This window comes from Stegostoma tigrinum, chromosome 7, assembly GCF_030684315.1.
Source record: "Stegostoma tigrinum isolate sSteTig4 chromosome 7, sSteTig4.hap1, whole genome shotgun sequence".
Lineage (NCBI taxonomy): Eukaryota > Metazoa > Chordata > Chondrichthyes > Orectolobiformes > Stegostomatidae > Stegostoma > Stegostoma tigrinum.
Window position 1 is genome coordinate 102376458 of NC_081360.1, and position 27832 is coordinate 102404289.

At 44.5% G+C, this 27832-nt stretch overlaps 1 protein-coding gene across 8 annotated transcripts in view; it reads left to right on the forward strand.

Moving 5' to 3' along the window:
- Positions 1-27832, forward strand: part of obsl1a (obscurin like cytoskeletal adaptor 1a) — a 195474-nt gene that overhangs the window by 145649 nt on the left and 21993 nt on the right. For 7 of the 8 annotated variants that reach the window (XM_059647569.1, XM_059647568.1, XM_059647573.1 and 4 more), the window contains 7 exons: positions 8223-8489; positions 9552-9818; positions 15876-15988; positions 17043-17196; positions 21840-22001; positions 24741-24845; positions 25867-26133. In XM_059647569.1, coding sequence (XP_059503552.1) covers positions 8223-8489; positions 9552-9818; positions 15876-15988; positions 17043-17196; positions 21840-22001; positions 24741-24845; positions 25867-26133 — 1335 coding nt within the window. Of the gene's footprint in view, positions 1-8222; positions 8490-9551; positions 9819-15875; positions 15989-17042; positions 17197-21839; positions 22038-24740; positions 24846-25866; positions 26134-27832 lie in introns of those variants that run through there. The other variant, XM_059647574.1, reaches the window with a different exon arrangement.

Here is a 27832-nt window from a genome sequence, read left to right on the forward strand (position 1 = left end):
ATGGGCAATAAATGCCGCCTAGCCAGAGACGCCCTCTTCCCATAAATGAATAAAAGATGTCTTGGGTCTATCTAGTGATTATTGGTAGATGATACACCACTCTAGAGAATCTACAGAATTGGCACTATCCTTCAAATAACATAATGGTAGTGTGGCTGGTTTGTGACACAAAGCATTCCCAACAGCTTGGGTTTCTGGAACAAAAACAAAGTTGCTGGAAAAAGCTCGGCAAGTCTTGCAGCATCTGTGGAGGAGAAAACAGAGTTAACGTTTCGGATCCGGTGACCCTTCCTCAGAACTGATAGTGGCTAGGAAAACGTCAGTTTATATGCAGAAGATAGTGAAGTAGAATAGGAATTTTCTGCATATTAACTGATGTTTTCCCAACTACCATCAGTTCTGAGGAAGGGTCACTGGACCCGAAACTTTAACTTTGTTTTCTCCCCGACAGATGTTGCAGGACCTGCTGAGCTTTTCCAGCAACTTCGTTTTTGTTCCTAACTTACAGCATCCACAGTTCTTTTGGTTCTTAGCTTGGGTTTCTGAACCAGCTGAGATTACCATGAAGGATTCTATTTAATTCCCACCTGTTTCAAAGGTGTGCCAGAATATTCTGAGCAGTTTAATTGAGCTGTTGTGGTGCAATGCTATTGTCCCTGGCTCTGAGCCACAAGGTACAGGCTCAAGTCACACTTGCTCCAGAGATGTGCCATTATATCTCTGAACAGGTTGATTGGAAAAATGTCAACAGTGCTCATTGCATAATTTCACTGAGGACAATTTTTGTCCAATGTGTGTAGGACGGTTTCCTGACACAGTGTGTCAAAGGGCCGACAAGAGGGGAGGCCACACTGGATCTGTTACTTGGCAACGAACCAGGCTAGGTGTTTGATTTAGTGGTAGGTGAGCACTTTGGAGAGAGTGACCATAATTCGGTTACGTTTAGTTTAGCGATGGAAAGGGATAGGAACATGCCACAGGACAAGAGTTATAGATGGGGAAAGGGCAATTAAAATGTGATTAGGCAAGACTTAGGAAGCGTAGAATGGGGTAGCAAAATGCAGGGGATGAGGACAATCGAAATGTGGAGCTGGTTTAAGGAACAGATATTGCATGTCCTTAACAGGTATGTCTCTGTCAGGCAGGGAGGAAGTGATAAGGTAAGGGAACCGTGGTTTATGAAAGAAATTGTACCTCTTGTTAAGCGGAAGAGGGAGGCTTATGTGACGATGAGACGAGATGGCTCAGATGAAGCGATGGAGAATTACAGATTAGCTAGGAAGGATTTAAAGAGACAGTTAAGAAAAGCAAGGAGGGGACATGAGCAGACATTAGCAGGTAGAATAAAGGAGAACCCTAAAGCTTTCTATAGGTATGTGAGGAATAAGAGGCTGACTAGGGTGGGAATAGGGCCAGTCAAAGACAAAATGGGAAGTTGTGTGTGGACCCTGTGGAGACCGGAGAGGTCCTAAACGATTATTTCTCTTCTGTTTTCACTCAGGAAAAGGAAAATATTGTAGAGGAGAAGACTGAGTTACAGGCTACTAGAATTGAAAGGAGTGAGGTTAGTAAGGAGGAGGTGTTATCAATTCTAGAAGGTGTGAAGGTAGATAAATCACCTGGGCCAGATGGGATTTTTCCGAGGATTCTCTGGAAAGCTAGGGAGGAGGTGGCGGAGCCTTTGGCCTTGATCTTTGAGACCTCATTGTCTACAGATTTAGCACCAGAGGACTAGAGGATTGCAAATGTTGTGCCCTTGTCTAAGAAGGGCAGTAGAGATGACCTAGGTAATTATAGACCTGTGAGACTTATGTCAGTTATAGGAAAAGTTTTGGAAAGGATTATAAGAGATAGGATTTATAATCACCCAGGAAGCAACAATTTGATTGGAGATAGTTAGCATGGATTCGTCAAGGGCAGATCGTGTCTCACAAACCTCATTGAGTTTTTGAGAAGGTGATCAAGCATGTGGATGAGGGTAGGGCAGTTGATGTGGTGTACATGGATTTCAGTTAAGCCTTTGATAAGGTTCCACATGGTAGGCTGTTGGAGAAAATACGGAGGCACGGGATTGAGGGAGATTTAGCAGTTTGGATTAGAAACTGGCTTTCTGTAAAAAGGCACCGAGTGGTCGTTGATGGAAAATATTCAGCCTGGAGTCAGGTCACTAGTGGTGTGCCTCAAGGATCTGTTTTGGCACCACTGCTGTTTGTCATTTTTATAAATGACTTGGACGCAGGCATAGGTGGATGGGTTAGTAAGTTTGTAGATGACACTAAAGTCGGTGGAGTGGTGGACAGTGGAAGAATGTTGCAGGTTGCAGGGAGACTTGGATTAACTGCAGAATTGGGCTAAAAGGTGGCAAATGGAGTTCAATGCGGATAAATGTGAGGTGATTCACTGTGGGAAGAATAATAGGAAGGCAGAATACTGGGTCAATGGAAAGATTCTTAGTAGTGTGGATGTGCAGAGGGATCTTGGCGTCCATGTACATAGATCCCTGAAAGTTGCCACCCAGATTGATAGTGCTGTTAAAAAGGCTTACGGTGTGTTAGATTTTATTGGTAGAGGGATTGAGTTCCGGAGCAGTGATGTCATGCTGCAACTGTACAAAACGCTAGTGCGATCTCACCTGGAATATTGCGTGCAGTTCTGGTCGCCCCATTACAGGAATGATGTGAAAGCATTGGAAAAGATGCAGAAGAGATTTACCAGGAAGTTGTCTGGCCTGGAGCGAAGACCTTATGAAGAAAGGCTGAGGGACTTAGGTCTGTTGTCATTGGAGAGAAGAAGGCTAAGAGGGGATTTAATAGAGACATTCAAGATGATCAGAGGATTTTATAGGGTGGACAGTGAGAGTCTTTTTCCGAGGATGGTGACATCAGCTTGTACGAGGGGGCACAGCTACAAATTGAGGGGTGATAGATTTAAGTCAGATGTCAGAGGCAAGCTCTTTACTCAGAGTGATAAGGGTGTGGAACGCCCTGCCTGCCAATGTAGTTAACTCAGCCACATTAGGGGCATTTAAACAGTCCTTGGATAAGCATATGGATGATGATGGGATAGTGTAGGAGGATGGGCTTAGATTAGTTCACAGCTCGGCACAACTTCGAGGGCCGAAGGGCCTGTTCTGCGCTGAATTGTTCTATGTTCTGTGTTCTATACATTGGGCTAGGTATAATGACTAGGACCTTAGGCAACTGGTACAGATCCACCTCTGAAAACTCAAGCAGATCTCATTTCTTGGCTGTCATGCACATTGAACATCAACTGCTTCAGAGCTAATACCTTTTAAACAACATTGATCACCCAGTTTTAATATATCTTTAAGAGGCATGCATTCAAATTTTACATGTTCAATATCTGTGAAGTACCTTGGGCTGCTTTACTGCATCCATGGTACTATATAAATGCAAATTGTTTTTGGTGTCACGCAGTGGAAATGAGTGGGAATTCCTGTGATGGATCTTCCTGCACTGAGCCCAAGGAATCTATGGTCCTGTTGTAGCCCCTAGTGAATTCAGTAGACAAGGAAGGAAATTGTGCTCCCCTGATTACAGTTCACTGACGTCTGCTTAGAAATGTTATGTGATTTAGTGAAAAGTGTTCAAATAGTGTGGCAAGTGTGAAATTATCCATATTGACAGCAATTATGGTAAGAGCTTGCAGAACACTGAGATGGAGAGGGATCTGGGTGTTCTTGTGTATGAATCACAACAGTTTAGCATTACAGATCCAGCAAATAATCAGGGAAATTATTAGAATGTTGTGGTTTATCGCAATGTAAAAATAAGGAAGTTATTAGTGATAGGCAGGATGGTTTTGCGCAGGGAAGGTCATGTCTTACCAACTTGATAGAATTCTTTGAGGAAGTGACAAAGTTGATAGATGAGGGAAGGGCTGTAGATGTCATATACATGGACTTCAGTAAGGTATTTGATAAGATTCAAGATAGTAGGCTGTTGAAGAAAGTGAAGTCACATGGGGTCCGGGGTATACTAGATTGATAGAGAACTGGATGGGCAACAAGAGAAAGAGAGTTGTAGTGGAAGGGAGTTCCTCAAAATGGAGAACTGTGACCAGTGGTATTCCACAGGATTCATGTTGGGACCACTGTTGTTTGTGATATACATAACTGATCTAGAGGAAGGTATAGATGGTGTGATAAAGCAAGTTTTCAGGTGACACTAAGATTGGTGGAGTAGCAGATAGTGAAGGGGACTGTTGGAGAATGCAGCAGAAAATAGATAGATTGGAGAGTTGGGTGGGGAAATGGCAGGTGGAGTTCAATCCAGGCAAATGGGAAGTATTACATTTTGGAAGATCCAATTCAAGAATGAACTGTACGGTAAATGGAAAAGCCCTGGTGAAAATTGATGCACAGAGAAATCTGGGTATTCAGGTCCATTGTACCCTGAAGGTGGCAAATCAGGTCGATAGAGTGGTCAAGAAGGCATATGGCATGCTTTCATTCATTGGACGAGGGTATTGAGTACAAGAGTTGGCAGGTCATGTTACAGTCGTATAGGACTTTGGTTCTACTACATTTGGAATATCGCGTACAGTTCTGGTGGCCACATTACCAAAGATGCTTTGGAAGGGTGCAGAGGAGGTTCACTAGGATGTTGCTTGGTCTGGAGGGTGTTAGCTATGAAGAGAGGTTGAGTAGAATAGGATTATTTACATTAGAAAGACACAGGTTGAAGGGGACCTGTTTGAGATTGACAAAATCATGAGAGGCATAGACAGGGTGGCTACCAAGAAGCTTTTTCCCAAGTGGAGGACTCAGTTACTCGGGCTGACAATTTCAAGGCGAGAGGGGAAAAGTTTAAGGGAGATATGCATGGAAAGCTATTTACGCAGGGGGTGGTGGATGCCTGAACACGTTGCCAGCGGAGGTGTTAGAGGCAAGCATGATAGCGTCATTTAAGATGTAACTAGACAGATGCATGAATGGGCAGGGAGCAGAAGGATACAGATCCTTGTAAAATAGGTGACAGGTTTAGTTAGAGGATCTGGATTGGCGCAGGCTTGGAGGGCTTAAGGGCTGTTCCTGTGCTGTAATTTTCTTTGTTCTTTGTTCTTTGTTTTGGGCTAGTTCAGTTATACAGAGCACTGGTGAGACCACAACAGGAGCAGTGTGTACAGTATTGCTCACCTTATTTAAGGAAGGAAATCAGTGTTCACAAAACGTTTACTAAGCTAATACCTGGAATAAGCAGATTGCCCAATGAGGACAGACTGAGCTTGTATCCACTTCAGTTTAGAAGAGTGAAGGGGTGATTTGACTGAAATATAATGGATCCTGAGGGGACTTGACTGGATGTTTCCTTTATGGGAGAATATAAAACAAAGGACCACTGTTTAAAAATATGGGATTGCCCATTAAAGCCAGAGATGAGGCTAAATGATTCCTCTGAGAGCGTTGTGAGTTTTTAGAATTTTTTCCTGAAAAAGTGAATTCCCTGAATATTTTTAAGCCTTGATTAGCAAGAGGGTGTGAAAGATTATTGAGGGTGTGAAGGAAAGTAGTGTAACAATGCTGTCGCTTTAAAAGGATTACTTTGATTGGGGTTTTTTTAAGAGAGGTTGTAAAGGCAGCAGTATGAACTGGTACTGAAGTCAGTTTAAGTAAACAGCTTAGGAGGCCTTTAAGATAATAAAATGTGAGGCTGGATGAACACAGCAGGCCAAGCAGCATCTCAGGAGCACAAAAGCTGACGTTTCGGGCCTAGACTCTTCATCAGAGAGGGGGATGGGGAGAGGGAACTGGAATAAATAGGGAGAGAGGGGGAGGCGGACCGAAGATGGAGAGTAAAGAAGATAGGTGGAGAGAGAATAGGTGGGGAGGTAGGGAGGGGATAGGTCAGTCCAGGGAAGACGGACAGGTCAAGGAGGTGGGATGAGGTTAGTAGGTAGATAGGGGTGCGGCTTGGGGTGGGAGGAAGGGATGGGTGAGAGGAAGAACCGGTTAGGGAGGCAGAGACAGGTTGGACTGGTTTTGGGATGCATTGGGTGGGGGGGAAGAGCTGGGCTGGTTGTGTGGTACAGTGGGGGGAGGGGACGAACTGGGCTGGTTTAGGGATGCAGTAGGGGAAGGGGAGATTTTGAAACTGGTGAAGTCCACATTGATACCATATGGCTGCAGGGTTCCCAGGCGGAATATGAGTTGCTGTTCCTGCAACCTTCGGGTGGCATCATTGTGGCAGTGCAGGAGGCCCATGATGGACATGTCATCTCAAGAATGGCAGGGGGAGTGGAAATGGTTTGCGACTGAGAACACTTTGCAGAACACCTCCGCTCAGTTCGCAACAAACAACTGCACCTCCCAGTCGCAAACCATTTCCACTCCCCCTGCCATTCTTGAGATGACATGTCCATCATGGGCCTCCTGCACTGCCACAATGATGCCACCCGAAGGTTGCAGGAACAGCAACTCATATTCCGCCTGGGAACCCTGCAGCCATATGGTATCAATGTGGACTTCACCAGTTTCAAAATCTCCCCGCCCCCTACTGCGTCCCTAAACCACCCCAGTTCGTCCCCTCCCCCCACTGCACCACACAACCAGCCCAGCTCTTCCCCCTCAACCCACTGCATCCCAAAACCAGTCCAACCTGTCTCTGCCTCCCTAACCGGTTCTTCCTCTCACCCATCCCTTCCTCCCACCCCAAGCCGCACCCCCATCTACCTACTAACCTCATCCCACCTCCTTGACCTGTCCGTCTTCCCTGGACTGCCCTATCCCGTCCCTACCTCCCCGCCTATACTCTCTCCACCTATCTTCTTTACTCTCCATCTTCGGTCCGCCTCCCCCTCTCTCCCTATTTATTCCAGTTCCCTCTCCCCATCCCCCTCTCTGATGAAGGGTCTAGGCCCGAAATGTCAGCTTTTGTGCTCCTGAGATGCTGCTTGGCCTGCTGTGTTCATCCAGCCTCACATTTTATTATCTTGGAATTCTCCAGCATCTGCAGTTCCCATTATCTCTGATACTAGGAGGCCTTTAAGTTCTTTGTAAAAGTTAGAACAATGGAAGCAATTTGAATGCGAGTGGCTCGCTTTCACAGACCAGGCTTTCTGGTTTATTTCAAGCAGTCAGAAGTTGTTTGGGATCTTGGAAGAGGTGGAAGCTTCGGTGAAAGATTCCTAGCTGCATATTTCTCTGGAATTTGTCTTGATTTTTTTCCTCCTGGATTGCAGAACTGTGTAAGAATCTGTGTCTGAGTTCGCTTTTTTGCTGTGGGGAAGGTTTATAGGACATTATTAAATTGGAACAGTTATTTAGTAATGTCTATTACTCAGTTTTCCATTAGTTGTTTATTGTAAATTCCTGTTTCTTTTGTTTGTATTTCAACTATAGTCTATAAATAAAGTGTTTTGCTTAACATTGAGTAGTTTAGCCAGTTGCATCATATCTGGAAAACACACTTCACATCTGTCTTTAAAATAAGAAAATGTTAGGGTCTAGTCTACCCTCTTAACACATTTTGGGGTCTGGTCTGGTCTGTAACAGTATAGTTAACACACAAACCATGGTTTTAATGAATGATGCAACAGACTCAGAGGCTGAATGACCTACTTCTGATCTTGATGTTTATTTGTTCATATATACTATGAAAAAGTAGGAATAGCAACGTTTGATAGGTAAATAAAATCAACATACTGCAGATGCAGAAGCTCTGAAATAGAGAAAAAGAATGCTGGAGAAATTCAGCACGTTTAGCAGCATCTGTGGAGAACAGCGTTAACTTTTCAGGTCTGGTATGATCCTTCATTGAAGTGTGCTGGATTTAAAACATTAACTCTGTTTTCTCTCCAGTCACTGCCGGAACTGTGGAGTTTCTCCAGTACAGAACTAAAATGAGGAGCAATTTGTTCTCAGAATGTTGTGAGGGTTTAGAACTTCTTGCTGGAGAGCAGTGGGGGCAGAGCCCTTGTCTGTATTAAAGGCTGAGATAGATTCTCGATCAGTAGAGATCAAGGGTTATGGGGAAAGAGCAAGCAAGTGGATGTGAGCACTGTCAGATCACCCATGATCCTATTGAATGATGGAGAGATCTATTTGTTTTTCTATTTGTTAAGGTCTTATGTTCTAAGACCAAGATGATCCAACTGTCAAATGGCCCATGGATACAGAGAATGAGAGCCAACACAGAGTGGGAACTTGCAATTGAAACAAGAGGAGATGATGATATTTACTCTGTTTTTAACTGTTCCTGCAGAGACCCAGGTTGTATTCACCAGGAAGCTGGTGAGCGCGACAACAGAGGAACGGCAAGATGCTACCTTTGAGGTTGAGGTAAGCAATGAGTTAGCCGAGGTCCAGTGGATGAAGCAGGGAGTGGTCATCCAGCACAGTCCAAAGTTCATGCTGCAGCAGGATGGCAGGACCAGGCGGCTAATAGTGTGTGACACTGTGTTCAGCGACCGAGGGAATTACCGCTGTGAGACTCTGCACGACAGAACGCAGGCCAAACTCAGTGTTGAACGTAAGTACAGACCTAGTTTTAAAAAAAACACAAATCAAGGGAGGGAGCTTAACTCTGTATTGACCCCTGTGCTGATCCTATATTGGAGTTTTATTGGGAGCAGTGAAGAGTAAACTTTACTCTTTCTCTAACCCTGTGCTGCCACTGTCTTGGAAGTATTTGATGGAGGGGTCAACATTGACGACACTTTACCTTCAGTTTCGGAGGGCAGAGTAGGCATTATTTTTGATGTAAAAGAGTAGAGGAAGTTTTAACTTCCGTTTGAAAGAGTGGAGAAAAGTTCACTTTCCATCTAACTCCATCTTGTCCCTGTCCTGGGAGTCTTTGTTGAGGACAGTGTAGAGGGACCTTTACTCTATATCTAACTCAACGTTGTCTTGTTGTGGGAGTGTTTAATGGGGACAGTGTAGAGGAGCTTTATTCTGTACCTAATCCCACATATGGGTGTTTCTTTGGATGTATGTGATGATAAAACTGGTCTTTTTTGAGGATGGGACAAAGATGATGGTAAGATGAATTCAAAGGAACAAAGAACAATATAGCACAGGAACAGGCCCTTCGGCCCTCCAAGCCTGCATTGACATATTTTGTCCTTCCATGCTAAAACTGTTTTCACTTACAGGATCTGTAGGCTCTATTCCCTTCCTAGTCATGTATTCAGCCAGGTGCTTCTTGAATGCTGCTGATACGTCTGCTTCCACCACCACCTCTGGCAAACCATCCTTTGCACTCACCATCCTTTGTGTGAAAAACATGTCTCACATATCTCTTTTGAACTTTCCCTCCGCACCTTGAACCTGTGTCCCCTAATAATTGACCCTTCCACCCTGGGAAAAGGCCTCATACTTTCCACTTTATCCAAGGTGACTTCACCTTGCCATTGAGCCACCTTGTCAGAGGCATTCCTGAAGTCCATGTGGACAATGTCAACCACTTTTCCATCATTAATCATCATTGTCATATTTGGAGGTGACAGTAGAATGGGTGTATGAAATTGGTACCGCAATGCTGCATTTAGCCAAAGCAGTTAAACTAACTCTGATTATGTCCCTGTGATTGTAGCTCGAAGGATATCAGTGAAGAAACCCCTGGAAGACATGGAGATCTTTGAGAAGGAAGCAGTCACCTTACAGGTGGAATTATCCCACCCAGACGTTGATGGTGTATGGATCAAGGATGGTATCCGAGTGAAGCCCAACAACAACCGACGGATCAGCTGTACGGGAAGAGTCCACAGCCTCACACTGTCTGCACTGACGCTTGAGGACTCAGGCACTGTCATATTCCAGGCCGACAATGTCCGCAGTACCTCACGGATAACAGTCAGAGGTCAGATTCCCACATCTGTTCTCAGTTTCCACCACCAACCACCTTTAGGCCTAACACTGGCCATGTCCACACATCATCTGGGTTGGATTCATGGCCACAGCACACCAGAAGTAGGCCATTCTTCCCATCAAATCTTCCCCTATATTCAGTGAGACCATGGCTAATCTAATAATCATACCACTTTCCTGCCTTTTCATAGAGTCGTAGAGTAATACAGCATGGAAACAGGCCCTTTTACTCCAAACTGGTCCATGCTGACCATGGTGCCTGTTCAGCTAGTTCCAATTGCCTGCATTTGGTCCATATCCAAATAAAGTCTTCTCGTCCATGTACCTATCCAAATGTTACTTAAATATTGTTATTGTACCTGCCTCAACCACTTTTTCTGGCAGCCTATTACATATACCATTCCATATATCTGCATGAAGAAGTTGCCCCTCAGGTCTTTCTTAAATCTATACCCTTTCTCCCTAAACCAATGACCTCTAGTTTTCAATTCCCCATCCCTGAGAAAAAAACTGTATGTATTCATCCTATCTGTGCCCCTCATGATTTTATACACCTCAGTAAGGTCATCCCTCATTCTCCTACATTCCAAGGAATTAAGTCCTGTCATGGCCATCCTCTCCTGCTGACTCAGCCTACTACTCCTGTCAACATCCTTGTAAATCTCCTTTGCACACTTGCAAGTTTGACTATGTCTTTCCTATAACGGGGTGACCAAAACTGGACACAATACTCCATGTGCGGCCTCACAACTATACCATAACATCCCAACTCCTATACTCGATGCCTCAATTGATGAAGGCCAGCGTGTTTAATGCCTTCTTTGCCACCCTGTCCATGTCTGACACCACTTTCAACAAACTATGTACTCATCCCTCCGCTCCACCACACTCCTCAGAACCTTAGTATTTACTATTTAAGTCCTACCTTGGTTTGACTTTCCAAAGTGCAACACCTCACACTTATCTGTATTGAATTGTATTTGCCAGTCCTCAGCCCATTTCCCCATCTGATCAAGATCCCTCTGTAATTTTTGATAACCTTTGCTATCAACAATATCTCCTAATTTTGTATCATCACAGACTTACTAATCATGCCTTTTTCCCTCACATCCAGATCATTTACGTAAATAACAAATAACAAAGGCCTCAGCATTGACCTCTTTGGCACAGTACAGGCCTCCAGTCCGAGAAACAACCTTCAGCAATCATCCTCTGCTTCCTATCATCGAGTCGATTTTGAATCTAATCAGCTAGCTTTCCCTGGATCCCATGCAACCTAACTTTTGTGATTAGTCCGCGATACGGAACCTAGTCAAAAGCCTTACTAAAGTCCCTCATCCATCCTCTAGGTTTTCCCCATAACTTTAGATTCCCTTGCTGATTAAAAATCTGTCTATCTTAGCCATGAATATACTTAATGATCCAGAGTTCTAAAGGAGATAGCTGATGAGATAGTGGAAGCGTTAGTGGTGATCTTTCAGGAATCACTAGAGTCAGGGACGGTCCCAGAGGACTGGAAAATCGCTAATGTGACACCCCCTGTTTAAATAGGGAGTAAGGCAAAAGACAGAAAAATACAGGTCGATAAGCCTAGCCTCAGTCGTTGGTAAGATTTTGGAGTCCATTGTAAAGGATGAGATTGCTGAATATTTGGGCAAAGTCAGCCTGGTTTCATCAAGGAGAGGTCATGCCTGACAAATCTGCTAGAATTCTTTGAGGAAGTAATGAGCAGGGTAGACCAAGGAAAGCCAATGAATGTTATCTACCTGGACTTCAAGAAGGCCTTTGATAAGGTGCCACACAGGAGGCTGCTGAGTAAGATAAGGGCCCATGGTTTTAGAGGCCAGGTGCTAACAGGATAGAAGATTGGCTGTCTGGCAGAAAGCAGAGAGGAGGGATAAAGGGGTCTTTCTTAGGATGGCAGCCGGTGAAAAGTAGAGTTCCACAAGGGTCAGTGCTGGGACCACAACATTTCACTTTGTACATTAATGATCCAGATGAAGCAACTGTGGGCATTCTGGCTAACTTTGCAGATGATATAAAGATAGGTGGAGGGACAGGTAGCATTGAGGAGGTGGCTAGGCTGCAGAAGGACTTGGACAGGTTAGGAGAGTGGGCAAAGAAGTGGCAGATGGAGTACAACATGGGAAAATATGAGGTCATGCACTTTGGTAAGAAACATAAAAGCATGGACTATTTTCTAAATGGGGAGAAAATTCAGAAGGCTACAGTGCAAAGAGACTTGGGAGTTCTAGTTCAGGATTCTCTCGAGGTAAACTTGCAGGTTGAGTCACTAGTCCAAAAGGCAAATGCGATGTTGGCATTTATTTTGAGAGGACTTGAATATAAAAGCAGGGATGTACCATTGAGACATTATAAGGCTCTGTCATACCACATTTGGAGTATTGTGTGCAGTTTTGGGCCCCATATCTCAGGAAGGATGTACTGGCCCTGGAGCGGGTTCAGAGGAGGTTCGTGAAAATGGTCCCAGGAGTGGAAAGTTTAACATATGAGGACTGTTTGAGGACTCTGGGACTGTACTCATTGGAGTTTAGACAGATGAGGGGGTATGTAATTGAAGCTTCCAGAATGCTGAGTTGTCTGGACAGGGAGGATGCATCCATTGGTAGGAGAGTCTAGACCTTTTAGAACGGAGATAAGGAGAAGTTATTCAGCCAGAGAGTGGTGAATCCATGGAATTCACTGCCACAGAAGGCTGTTGAGGCCAGGTCATTGAATACATTTAAGACTGAGAAAGATAGGTTCTTATTATCAAGGGTTATGGGGAGAAAGCAGGAGAATGGGTTTGAGGAACTTATCAGCCATGGTTGAATGGCGGAGCAGACTTGGTGGGCCGCATGGCCTAATTTCTGCTTCGATGTCTTATGGTTTTTTGGACCCAGCCTCGACAACCTTCAGAGGTAAAGAGTTCCATAAATTTACTACCCTCTGAGGAAAGAAATTCCTGTCTGGCCCTGTCTTAAATGATTGACCCCTAATTCTGAGATTCTGGTCCTAGACTGCCGCACAAGGGGCAACAAATATTCTGGCTTGTAGAATCTTGTAGCAGAAGTGGAGGTCATTCAGGCCATTTTCTCTTTGCCAGCTCATTGAAAGATCTTGCAGAAAATCTCACTTGCCCCCACAACTTTCTCCCTACTCACCCTTTGTCTACCACCCTGCAAATTCTTTCCTCATGTTGAATCTGCTTCCACTGCCCTTTCAGGCAGCCAATTTTGGATCACAATAACTCTCTGCAACAAAATAAGTTATCCTTATCAGCTCCCATGCCTTCCCCCTCCCAATTACTTTGCCAATTAGTGTAAATCTATGTCCCTGTGCTTATCAGAAACCAGAATAGAAGTTGCCTGAAAAGCACAGCAGGTCTGGCAGCATCTGTCTTCACAGATGCTGCCAGACCTGCCGAGCTTTTCCAGCATCTTCTGGTTTTGTTTCTGATTTACAGCATCGGCAGTTGTTTTGGTTTTTCTGTGCTTAATTGCCCAGTTAAAAAGTTAGGGAGAGGTGTAGGGGCTAGAGGAGGTTACAGAGATAGGAGGCTCGTGGGGACTAGAGGAGGTTACACTGATGAGGGAGGGTTATGGAGACTGGAAGAGGTTATAGAGGTAGGGAGAGGTTTAGGCACTGGAGGAGGTTATACAGATGGAGAGGGCTGTAGAGACTGGAGGAGTTTACAGAGATAGGGATGGGGCTTTAGGGACTGGAGGAGTTTACACAGAAAGGGAGAGCTGTGGGGATTGGAGGAGGTTACAGAGATAGGGAGGGGTGTAGGTTCTGGAAGAGGTTGCAGGGATAATGAGGGATGTAAGGGCTAGGGGAGGTTACAGAGATAGGGAGAGATATAGGGTCTAGAGGAGCATACCAAGATAGGGAGGGGATAGGGGCTCAAAGAGGTTACAGAGCTTAAGGAGTGGTGTAGGGACTAAAGGAGGATACAGAGGTGTGGAGGGGTGTAGGGACTGGAGGAACTTACAGAAATATGGAGGGATGTAGGAGCTGGGAGAGGTTGCAGAGATAAAAATTTTAGGGAATAGAGGAGCTTACAGTGACAGGGAGGGGTGTCGGGGGTAGAGGAGGTTGCAGAGACACGGAGGGATGTAGGAGCTGGAAGAGATTACAAGATAGGGAGGGGTGCAGGGACCAGAGGAGCTAACAGAGACAGGGAGGGGTGTAAGGACTGGAGGAATTGACAGCGATATGAGGCGTGTAAAGTTTTCCAGTTAGAAACAACTTATTGATTTGATGTAAACCCTTTTTTTTAAATAACCTGTGTTAAATTTCCCCTTTCCCTATTCTCTTGGGTGACAATTGCTTTTTTGAGAAATAGAATTATGCAGTTGCGAAGTTATTTGAAACTTGTTTTGGCCATATTTATAGTTCTGCGCATTGTTCTAGTCTCCATTTTGCAACAAGGATTTGAGTGCACTGGACAAGGGTCAAAATGATTTAGAAAGATGATGTTAGTATCAAGATAATACCAATTAGGAGAGGCCGAACAGGCTGGGCCTCTTTTCCCTCAAAGATAAAGACTGAGGGGTGACATAATTAACGTATTGGATAGACTAGGGATAGAGAGAGATGTGGGAGGGATCACAAGGGGCTATTAACATTGATACCTCTCTAGGAAATGCAGTCAGGTTTTTTGTGAGAAAAATCTTTCATGTAAAGAGTGGGAAGAATGTGGAACGCTGTCCAGCAGAGAATGTCTTTTTTCCGTTCATTCGAAGGTATGAGTATCACTGCCTGGGCCAACATTTATTTCCCACCCGTAATGGTACTTCAGTGACTTGCTCAGCCATTTTAGAGGGCATTTAAGAGTCAACCTGTATCTGGAGCCACATGTAGGCCGGACGGTAAGGTATAGAAATTTCCTTCCCTAAACGACATTAGTGACCCTGGTGGGTTTTTGCAACTATCGACAATTGTAACTGGGTACCCTTAGACCAGCTTCTAACTCCAGATTTTTATTAAATTCAAATTTCACCACCTACCATGTCTCCAGATCTTTAGCCTGGGGTTGTACAAGAACAAGCAACGTCATGTTGAGGTTGTACAGAATATTGATGAGGCCGCTTCTGGATTACTGTATGCAGTTCTTGGCAACCTATTACAAAAAGGACATTGCTAAACTGAAGAGGGTTCATAAAAAATTTACCAGGATGGTGCCAGGACCAGAGGTTTTGCGAAAAGAAATATGCTGGGACTTCTTTCACTGGAGTGTAGGCGGTTGAGGGATGACATTATAGTGGTTTATAAAATCATAGTGGGACAAAGCAAAGGTCTTTTCCTTGTGGTGGGGAAGTTCAAAACTAGAGGGCATTTTTTAAGATGAGAGGAGAAAGATTTTAAAAGGGCATGAGGGGCAACATATAGAGTGTGAGTGGTTGGCGCATGGAATCAACTGCCAGAGGAATTGGTGGATGCAGGTACAGTTACACTGTTTAAAAAAGACATTTGGAAAAGTACATTAATTGGAAAGGTTTGGGCAGATATGGGCCAAGCTCAGGCAAGTGAGGCTATTGTACTTTGGGAACATGGTTGGCACGGACTAGTTGGACCGAAGGCTCTGATTCCATGCCTCTGTGACTACATGAAACAAGACTGTCCAGAATGCAGTGCTCTTTTACACCAGTAGATATGTTTGCGTGTATGTTTCTGATTGTGAATATGCGTGTAGGTGAGTTTGCATGTATGCACATACGTGTATCTGTGCCTCTATGTCTGCGTGAATAAGAGGGTGGACATCTGCATCTGAGAGTGTGTTTGTGTGTGTGTGTGTGTCTGTGTGAGGATATGTGTCTCTGTCTACGTGTGTCTCTGGGTTTGAGAATGTTGGTGATGAGAGGTGTATTTTCTCAGTGAGTAGAGACTTTACAATTCGCTGTAAAGAGTTTTGGATTGGTACAGACTGGAGTAGGAATTGTGTGGGAGATATTTGGAGTGGTCGTAAGCCATGCGTCCTTCCTGGTCAGCTACTGTCACCTGCCATCGTACCCTCTCACCCTGTCTTGTGGCTGCTCTGTTTCAGAACCCCCTGTGACCTTCTTGAAGGAACTAAAAGATCTGCGGGTTCCAGAAGCAACTGTTATCACCTTGGAGTGTGAGCTGTCCCGGCCCAATGTAGAAGTCACCTGGTATAAGGTAGGTGGGAGCGGACATTTTGTGGTTTCATGGCTTGAAAATCACTGTCTGTCCCAATGATATTAGGCGCTGTGAGGTGAGCTGCATTTGTTTGATGAGTTTCTGTCAGCCTCTCCTGAAGTTCTGAGCTGGGTTACAAGGCCAGGGATGCCAAACACCCACCATCCCTGGCCACTAACCAACAACTGAATGCTTGACCTGCAGGGCATAAGTTTGGGTGTATCTTGGTTTGGTCAGATTCCCAAGTAATTGACGGCGTTCACTCCGGACACTAAACCTTAGGAGATCCCATAATAATGTATAATCTGAATGGGATGTGGGCATCACTGCCAAGGCCAGCATTTATTGGGCATCCGTAGGTACCTTTGAACTGATAAGTTCTCTCCACCAAATACAATACAATATCCTTTTATTGTCATGTGTACTCCATTATAGGGGTGTAGTGAAAAGCTTTATAATGTCTGCCTTCTTATGGCGTCAGCTTAAGTATAAGTAGCTAGGTACAATTCTTGAATACAGCAGAGGAATAAAAGTAGTTGCATTATTTACAGAGTTGAAAAATAAGTTAAAAATAGAAGGATTGACAGTACAGTAAGGTAGGCAATTTTAAAGACATTATAATGTAACAACTCAGTGCAGGGCCCCTCCACTTGGTCTGACCACCCACGTCAGACCCAGTCCAACAGCCGTCCTTACTCTGCACCTAGCCCCAGTCTGCTCCATACTGACACACAGCTACTTCAAGGTAAGTGCCAGGACTGCCTCCTCCATGCTGGCCTCTGCCCAGGACACTCTGCCTGCATGATGCTCCAGGGCTCCTTCCCCACATGCTTGAGGTTTTGGGGGCATGATGAAGGTAGTGTTGGTGGTGGTGGTGTTTAAAATTTACTGCCGATTCTGATGACTACAGTGCTTACTAGGGACAGTGTACACGCAGCTTTATTCTGTATCTAACCCCGTGTTGTCCCTGAGAATGTTTGATGGGCACAGTTTTGAGAGAGCTTTACTCTGTATCTAACCTTGTGGTTTCTCTTTATTCACTTTACCTGAACAGGATGACTTGGAAATGAAACCCAATAAAAACATCCGTATTTATTCAATGGGGAGGAAGAGGATTGCTTATTTAGGGAAATGTGGAATTCAAGATTCTGGAACTTATTCCTGTGACACTGGTGAATGCAAAACCTTGGGCAAGCTGGAGGTGTTTGGTAATTGCCATGATTTGGCCTTCGTATTCGTGAACTGAATCTTTGGAAATGAGTTTGATTGAAATTCACAATCCTCCTTCAAAGCTTTAATATGTTTGTCATTTTACTGTCAGCCAGTGTTTGAGTCTGGTAAAACTCTTTAACGCAGAGAGGTTTGAGTGTGAATGTGAGTATTATTATCCTCAGCTTCGATCTTCTGTACCTTCTCTTCAAAATCAGTAGCCTTCATCATACAGCAGGCCTAAAACTGAGTTTGTAAATTGCAGAGCTCAGGCACAGCACAGTCTGTTTCACCTCACCTGTAAGTCAATCCAGGCCTGGATTTGAGACTCGCTACCTGCAGGACCCTGAGCATCAAATCCAACCTCTGGGCTAGTAGGAACTTCCGATGCTGGAGTCTGAGATAACAAGGTGTAGAGCTGGATGAACGCAGCAGGCCAGGCAGCATCAGAGGAGCAGGAAAGCTGACATTTTGGATTTTCTGAAGAAGGGCCCAGACCTGAAATGTCAACTTTCCTGCTCCTCTGATGCTGCCTAGCCTGCTGTGTTTATCCAGCTCTACACCTTGCTATCTAACTCCAGCCTCTTTCCTAGGGGAGTACTGCCCCTATCAGGGGTGCAGTCTTATCAATAAAACCATAAAGCCAGTACCCATCTGCCTTCTCACGTGGCTGTGAAAAGTGTCTGCTGGCATTATTTTGAGGAGAAGGGAAGTTAGAACAATGAACAATATAGCATAGTAATAGGCTCTTTGGTCCACCAAGCCTGCAACAATTTGTGATATCTTTCTGCGTTAAAAACCTTTCGCCTCTACACAGTCCCTATCCCTCTATTACCTGCCTATTCATGTATCTGTTAAGATGCCACTTAAACATAGCTATTGTATCTGCTTCTACGACCTCCTCTGACAAAGAATTCCAAGCACTTCCCTCTGTGTAAAGAACTCGCCTCTCACATCTTCTTTAAACTTTCCCCCTTTTACCTTAAACCCTATGTACTCTAGTAAGTGACATTTCTACCCTGGGAGTAAGACACTGATTGAGCATTCTAACCACACTTCTCATAATTTCCATTCTAACCACACCTTTCATAATTTTGTAAACTTCTACCAGGTTGCCCTGCAGCCTCTTCTACAACTTAAAATGTTTCGAATTACGGTCACTGTTCCCAAAATGCCCTCACTGAAACTTCAATTACCTGGTCGGGTTCATTTCCCAATACCAGGTCCAGTTTGGTCCCTTCCCTAGTTCAACTATTTACATAATGATTTAAGAAACCTTCCTGGATGCACATAACCTCCATTCCGCACCCCGCCAAAAAAAAGCAGTAGCAAACCTCCCTGCCAGCATATTGGTGCCTCTCTAGTTTGGGTGCAGCCTGTCCTTGTGTAGGCCCCACCTGCCCTGGAAGACAGCCAAAAGATCATCAGTACTGAAGCCTTCCCTCCTACACCAGTTCTTCAGCTACCTATTTAACTGTACTATTTAGAACATAGAACTGTACAGCACAGGAAGGGATCTTTCAGCCCATGATGTGCCGAACGTGTTGCCAAATGAAACTAATTCCTTCTGCCTGCCCTTGGTCTATATTGCTCCATTTCCTGCATATTCATGTGCTTATCTAAAAGTCTCTTAAACGCTTTATTGTATCTGCCTCCACTGCTACCCCTGGCAGTGCGGTCCACACTCCTATCACTCTCTGTGTGAAAAACTTGCCCTTCACATCTCCTTTGAACTTTCCCCTTCTCACCTTAAATTCTTTCCCCCAGTTTTTGATATTTAACTCTGGGAAAAATACTCTGATTCTCAAGCCTATCTGTGCATGTCAATTTCATCGACTTCTATCAAGTCTCCCTTCAGCCTCTGCTGTCCAGAGAAAACAAGCCGAGTTTTTCTAGCCTTTCCTTATAGTTCATACCCACTAAGCCAGGCAGCATTCTAGTAAACCTCTTCTGGATCCTCTCCAAAGCTTCCACATCCTTCCTGTAATGTGGTGACCAGAACTGAATGCAGTTCTCTAGGTGTGGTCTAACCAAAGCGTTATAAAATTGCAACATGACATCCTGACTCTTGTATCAATTCCTTGACCAATAAAGGTAAACACGCCTTCTTCACCCACCTGTCTACTTGTCTGGCCACTTTCAGGAAGTTATGGACTTAAACCCCAAAAGCCCTCTGTACATCAACTTTGTGCCCAGATGCCAGTTTCTGCTCCACTCACACTCAGTTGGAAGGATAGGTACTGGCTGGTAGTGGCTCGGTGACTATTGCCACGTCTGCACCAGGCCTATTGTGTAACTTCTTCAGGGTAGAGTCCAGCTAAAGGATGACCTATGAAGCACTTCATATCCGCAGCTATTACCAAGAGTGGCGGTACCCTCCCCACTCGACACCCACAAAGTTATGACTGTATGGCCCCATCTCCAAGCCCAAGGCTAGAGTGGCTAGCTCCTTAGAAACAGAGTCACAGGGTCGTACAGCAGAGGAGGCCATTTGGCCCAAATGTTTGTGTCACCCCTTTCAATAGGCTGTCCTCACAGCCCCATAAATCTCCTTTGAAATGTTTATTAAATTCTTTATTGGAAGATCCTACTGAATCTACTTCCACCACCCTTTTAGGCATGTGATCCAGATCACAATCATTTAGAAGCTTGCTGGGCTGGAGGAATTTGTAGAGATGAAGAGGGAGTGAGAGTGCACAAGTGTTTGAATACAAAGAAAGTGTTTTATCCAGAATGGAACTGATGTAGGTTAACAGGAACCAGAGATGGCCTAATGTGTGGATAGTGTAATAAAGATGTGTGATCTAAATGTGATTTAGTAAATCAGTGACTGGATATACATATGTACATTGATGTGTATCTGTGTGTTTAGTATATATCTTGAAATTTCTGGAGTGAACACCTGGCAAAGCAAAATGTACTGACTACAGCAGCAGCAATGTTGTTTGCAAAGAGCGGGCTGTTCGGATGGAGACCTGAGTCTACAGTATAGAAACATAGAACATTACAGCACAGTACGGGTCCTTTGGCCCTCGATGTTGTGCCGACCTGTCATACCGATTTTCTTTTTTCTTCTTATTATGGAACACTTTGCCTGCAACGGTAGTATACTCAGAGAAAAGTCATATGACCCAAACTGTAGGGGTAATAAAGCAACTGAACTCTTAAACCCAGAGAATCTAAGACAACTTGTTGATGGAGAAACAACCATTTGCATCCCTGTCCCCCCACAAGCTTTTTCTCTGAAATTCCTCATTAATGTGTCTGAGTCAAAAATTAGGAACAAAAACAAAGTTGCTGGAAAAGCTCAGCAGGTCTGGCAGCATCAGTGAAGGAGAAAACAGAGTTAACATTTCAGGTCTGGTGACCCTTCCTCAGAACAGATGGTGGCTGGGAAAATGCCAGTTTATGTGCAGAAAATAGGGAGGTGAATGGGGTAGGGAGTAAACGATAGGATAGAGCCCAAAGAGAGAGAAAGATAGTTGCACAGACAAAGGAGTTGCTAACGATCAGGCTGGGAGGGTGAATACTTGTTAATGGGGAATGTTAGTGACTAACAACGGGTGTGTAGTGGCAGGCTGTGTGGTAACAAGGCCTGGTGTGTGGGGTGGGGATTGGGACATGGGGAGGTTTAGGCCCTAAAATTATTGAACTCAATATTGAGTCCGGAGGGCTGTAGGGTCCCCAAGTGGAAAATGAGTTGTTCCTCCAGCTTGCGCTGGGCTTCACTGGAACACTGGCAAGCCGGAGACACAGATATTGGTCAGGGAGCAAGGTGGTGCATTGAAGTGGCAGGCAACAGGTAGTTCAGAGTCTTTTTTGCGAGCAGAACGTAGATGTTCTGTGAAGCGGTCGCCAAATTTATACTTCGCTTCCCCCGTGTCGAAAATTAATCTAGAAGCATCATCAGTTGTGGAACCTCTCAGGAGTATTTCAGAACCTACTGTGCTGTTTCCAGAAAGAAGAGATTTCACCCAGCCACAACTGATCCAGTACGAAAACCCAGTGCCAACAGTTTGCGTGCACAATGTGACTTTGGCTACAGGTTAACATTTGGACCAAACCGTGAAGTGCAGAGTTTCTTTGCCTGTGTTTTTTCAAGAAGGGCAACTCACATACTTGCATAAAACCTTTTGTTAGTAATTTTTGCTCAAGTAAGTTTGTCAATCGAGTTATTAATAGTTCAATTAAGAATTTTGGCAGGCATGTTGCTCGTGCTAAGCAGATAGAATCTAAACCTATATATGTGGTCAAATCGTCTCCCTATTTAAATTCAAACATTATTACGATGAGTGGAGCTAGCTAACAATCAAAGTACCCTGCAGGCTCAGTCTAAACAATGGTGCATGTTTAAATAGAGGCAAGACAGCTTGGTTAAATTCCAATTTTCAGAGGTGGTAACGTGGTAAGTTGCCCAAGAGATGATTGCAATGGTGAGGTCTGTTTGTAACTACAGCCTTCATGAGGCAGTAGACGGGCAATGTCATGGTTCAAGTGGTCATCTTGCAATAGAGTTGGAAGCTCAGCTCATAATAAATAGTGAGCTGATGCCTAGCACGCCTCAGGGAAGAATATCTCAGGGAGTTAGAGGCTCGGGCCTGACTTTAACTATGTTGAGTGTCTATATGTTATGTCCCCACAGAACAGGAAATTCAGATTGTGAAGGAGCTAGAGAATCAGGATGTTCGAGAGAACGACAATGCAGTCTTCGTCTGTGAAGTGTCCCATGCAGAAGTGAAGAGTGAATGGTTTCAGAATGGAAATAGAATCAAATCAAACAGCAGTGTCAAAATCAGACAGGAGGGTAAGGAGACGCACAGCTGGTGTTCATAAAGATCACGTGAGAAAAATATTAATTTGATTTGGTTTATTATTATCACGTGTACCTAGGTACAGTGAAATGTTTTGGAGTCCAGAATGATATGCCTATGTGAGGATAATATGGATATTCAACTATGGGAACTGTGTTCAGATTTAACCATGTTCATTATTTCATGTGAAATAATGCAATACAGACAAAAATTATTCTGTATCTAACCGTATGCTGTACATAGTATCCCTGGTATACCTACAGTGTAGAAACAGGCCTTTCGGCTCAACAAGTCCACACTGACACTCTGAAGAGCATCCCATCCATACTCACTCCCCTACCCTATCCCTGTAATCCTGCATTTCCCATGGAAATTCACCTAACCAACCATCCCTGGACACTTTGGACAATTTAACATAGCCAGTCCACCTAACTTGCACACCTTTGGAATGTGAGAGGAAACCAGAGCACCCAGAGGAAATCCATATCAACAGGAGGAGAACATGCAAACTCCACACAGTTGCCCGAGGGTGGATTTGCACCTGGATCAGGTGAGGCAGCAGTGCTAGCCACTGAGCCACCAGACTGCTCCATGCAATAAATCACAATATATTGATTGCCTTCCTGATCAGTTGGTATATCAAATTTGTAATTTTTTTTGTGATTCATATACCAGGACACCCACATTCTCTGTACCTCTGATTACTTCAATTTCCATCCATATAAATTATTGTCTAGATTTTCCAATCAGGATTTTCACATCTTGGATTCAAATCCACCTTTGAAATGGAGCTGTTAAATGAACTCCTTTTACTTGATGTGTTAGTTATGAAATTTATCATGGATTTTCTTACTACTGTGTACCACAAACCTACCTTCACTGGACAATATATGTATTCAGATCCCTACAGTTCCACACAATAGAACGCTGCCATTATCAGAAGCTTCACAAACACAGTTCAAGTCATTTGCTCACTGTACAAGTTTGATGCTGAAATAGTATACATCAAAGCCATCCCCTGTGAGGTAGTGGCTATCATTATCAGAGAATTTCTCACTGTAAATGGTGCTACAGAGCCTAAGGCCACCACTTCTGGTCCTGAAAAATATTATCTGAGGTGAAAGTATCTCAAAATTCGAGCAAGTGATGAAACCAACTACATGCAGTAACAAGATGAGTGATGTTCACCACTAACAGGATACTGCCATCAAACCAAAATAACTTTCAGCCAGTCAGTGCCAGTGTGATCCTGCATATGTATGCTGTGTCCCTTGAAGACTAGCAGATTGCATTAAACAGCATGTTACTTCACCTGTTCACCACACGCAAGATATTGACTGTACCCAATCAGTCCATGCTCACAAAAATCTAAACAGGGTCCAACATTGGATGGGATTCTGCAGTTGGTTAACATTGTACATATTCCTGATTTTGCTCATAATATGTTTGACAACCACCTTGATTGTCAGCCAACAAAGAACAATACAGCACAGGAAGAGACCCATCGGCCCTCCAGTCCTGCACTAACATATTTTGCCCTTCCGTACTAAAACTGTCTTCACTTAAAGGATCTGTTTCCCTCTATTCACTTCCCATTCATGTTTTCATCCAGTTGCTTCTTAAATGCTGCTGTTGTCTCTGATTCCACCACTACCTCCAACAGCACATTCCAGGCACTCACCACCCTTTGTGTGAAAAACCTGTCTTGCACATCTCTTTTAAACTTCTCCCCACTGCATCTTGAACCGGTGTCCCTCAGTATTTGACCCCTCCACCCTGGGAAAAACCCTCATACTTACCACTTTATCCATGCCATTCACAACCTTAGAAGCTTCTATCAGGTTGCCCCTCAGCCTCCTGCATTCCAGTGAAAACAAATTTATTTATTTATTGACAGCTGAAATACCCCATACAAGATAACATCCTGGTAGACCTCTTCTGTACCTTCTCCAAAGCATCCATGTCCTTCTGGTAGTGTGGTAACCAGAACTGTGTGCAATATTCCAAGTGTGGTCTAACTGGAATGCTATAAAGCTACAGCATAACATGTCTTTCCTTATGCTTAATGCCCCTTCCAATGAAGGCAAGCATGCCATACTCCTTTTTTACTACCTTATCTACCTGCACTACCACCTTCAGTGATCTGTGGACCTACTTGTTCTGGGAGTCTTTGATGTGGACAGTGTCAAGGAAACTTTAGAATCCCTACAATGTGGAAGCAGGCCACTCAGCCCATCAGGTCCACACTAACCCTCCAAATAGTATCCTACCCAGACCCAGCCACCTACCCTATTATCCCGTATTTCCCATGGCCAGTCCACCTAGCCTGCACATTCCTACACACAATGGACAGTCTAGCATAACCAATTCATCCAACCTGCACATCTTTGAACTGCGGGAGGAAACCGGAGCACCTGGAGGAAACCTGTACAAATATGGGGAGAATATGAAAACTCCATGCAGACAGTCACCATAGGTTGGAATTGAACCTGGGTCCAAGACACTGAGGCAGTAGCGTTAACCACTGACACCTGTGCCGCCCTCTGTATCTAGCCCCATGGTGTGTGTGTATGTGAACAATAATCTGTGAGTGTCTGCAAGAACCGATTCAGTTTCCTGACCTTTGGATTCACTCTCCCAATGGGCAGTGATTTACTGGCTCAGGTCAGTTTATCATCTTGAGGCGAATGATCAAATGCAAGCTAATTTTTCTGATTGCCTTATATTTCAAGGTACCAAACATTTCTTGCTGATCTGCAAGGTGAGGGTGGAGGATGCTGGAGAAATTCGATTCAGAGCCAAGAATGCTGAGTCTGTTGCTCGACTAGATGTCAATGGTATTTCAGTTGCTTCTTCCTCATTCACCTTTCTGTTTGCACTCAAGGGTGAAATTCTCTCCTCTGTTTGTACTCAGCCAGGGACCTACATCAGGAGGAACATGCTCATCAATTCAAGAGAATTGTTTACTCCGGAAATTGAGCATACAATCAGACTGAGAGAGATAATGGGAACTGCAGATGCTGAAGAATCCGAGATAACACAGTGTGGAGCTGGATAAACACAGCAGGCCTTTCCTGATGAAGGGTCTAGGCCTGAAATGTCAGCTTTTGTGCTGCTAAGATGCTGCTTGGCCTGCTGTGTTCATCCAGTTCCACACTTTGTACGAGATAACAATCAGACTGAGACTGTTAGTGTGCTATTGAGGGAGTGCTGTGCTATCGGATGGTCAGTACTGAGGGAGCACTAACTGTAAGTTGAGGGGAGAATCAGTTCTGAGGGAGTGTTGCACTGTCAGAGGGGCAGTGCTGAGGGCATGCTGCACTTTTTGAGGTTCCATCATTCCGATAAGGCATTAAATTGAAGTTGTGTCTGTTCTCTGGTGGCTGGAAAGGAGTTGCACAATTAGAGATGAAGGAAGTTCTCCCCAGTTTCCTGAGCCAACATTTACCCTTCAATCAACGTCAGTTAAAAGGATATTGCTTTGATAATTTATCTGATTACTGCTGTTGGAGCTTGTGGGCATCTCTGGGTAAGGCAGTATTTGTTGCCCATCCCTAATTGCATCACAACAGTGTTTGCACTTTAAGAATTAGTGACATTTTAAATGTAGAACATTTTTAAACATCCTGGCGCTGCTTTAAGTGCAGCAGAAATGCATGTTTTTCCTGGGGTGCGATTGGTCCAGGCCGGGGGTACAACTGTGCAGTGGTCATTCTCCCTCCCTTAAACCTGAACTATGAGTGATGGGGAATGGGGATGACGTCTCTTGTTTGAGCTGAAGCTGACCCCAGAGGGGTAGAGGTTTCCTGAGGTTGGCAAACTCATTTTTTGTCACTCACTGTGCCTTTGCTTCCTCAGAGCTGCCAGTCAAGATTGTGAAACCTCTGCGGGACAAGACGGCGCTGGAGAAACACAAGGTCATCCTGGAGTGTAAAGTCTCTAAGCCACATGCCCATGTGCGTTGGTACCGGGGAGATGAGGAGCTCTGTGCCACCAGCAAGTACGAGATCTGCAGTGAGGACTGCTACCGGCAGCTGGTCATCCATGATGTCAGCTTCAAGGATGAGGACACTTACACCTGTGATGCCTTTGATGACTGCTCGTCTGCCAAGCTACTTGTGGAAGGTATGTGGGAGAGTCACTGTCCCATTCTTCCAAGGCCTCAGTGACTATAGGTCAAGCCCCTGGTGTAGCCACTGAAACAGCACACACACAAATCAGAGCCAAGCCTTTCAGAGTGCATACACAACAACAAAACTCTCAGTAATCAATGATGCCACATAACCCAAAATTGGTCATGCAAGCTCTTCCACAGTTTAAAGCAGTAAATTACAAGCAACTAGATATATATTACGTCTTCTATAGAGAATGAAGATCTGATTGAGGTCTTAAAGGTTATTAGAGAATTAGAAAGAGAAGAGAAACTATTTTTGCTGGTGGGACAAGTCCAGCACAAGGGGAGAAACCTTAAAGTTGAGTCCAGGCTATTCAGGGGCAATGTCAGGAAGCAGTTTTCCCTTATTTTTTCATGGGACCTTGGCATTGCTAGCTGACCTACATTTAGAATCATAAAGTCCTAGAGATATACAGCACAGAAACAGACCCTTTGGTCCAATTCATCCATGCGACCAGATATCCTGTATAAATCCAGTCCCATTTCCCAGCATCTGGCCCACATCCCTCGATTCCTATTCACATTCTCATCCAGATGCATTTTAAATGTTGTAATTGTACCAGCCTCCACCACTTTCTCTGGCAGCTCATTCCATACACGCACCACCCTCGGCATGAAAAAGTTGTCCCTTAGGCACCTTTTATATCTTTCCTCGCTCACCTTAAACTTATGATCTCTAGCTTTGGATTCCCCAGGGAAAAGACCTTGCCTGTTTATGCTAGACATGCTCTCATGATTTTACAAACTTCTATAAGGTCACCTTTCAGCCTCCTACGCTGTAGGGAAAATAGCCCCAGCCTATTCAGCCTCTGCCTACAGTTCAAACTCTCCAACCCCAGCAACTAGTTTCACAACGTCCTTATTGGAAGAAGCGCAGAATTGCTTGCAAACTCCAGAAGTGTCCAGACCAATATCCTGTATAGCTGCAACGTGAGTATTTGGATCCGCAGATAACGAGAAGTGACTAGTTGTCATTGTTCCATCAGTGTCACTGGACTAAAATCCCGGAACTACCTCCCTAGGGATATTGCAGGTACTTATTGCATAGTTGCCCTTGAGAAAGTGGTGGTGAGCTGCTTTCTTGACCTGCTGCAGTCAAGGAACAAAGAAAACTACAGCACAGGACAGGCCCTTCAGCCATCTAAGCCTGCGCCCGTCCAGATCCTCTATCTAAACCTGTCACCTATTTTCCAAGGATCTGTATCCTTCTGCTCCCTGCCCATTCATGTTTCTGTGTAGATACATTTTAAATGACGCTATCGTGCCCGCCTCTACCACCTCCGCTGGCAACGTGTTCCAGGCACCCACCACCTTCTGTGTAAAGAACTTTCCAGGCACGTCTCCCTTAGACGTTTCCCCTCTCACCTTGAAATTGATCACCTAGTAATTGAGTCCCCGACTCTGGGGGAAAAAGCTTCTTGCTATCCACCCTGACTATACCTCTCATGAATTTGTAGACCTCAATCAGGTACCCCTTCAACCTCCGTCTTTCTAATGTAAATAATCCTAATCTACTCAACCTCTCTTTATAGCTAGCGCCCTCATTACCAGGCAACATCCTGGTGAACATCCTCTGCACCCTCTCCAAAGCATCCACACCATTTTGGTAATGTGATGACTTGAACTGTACGCGGTATTCCAAAGGTGGTC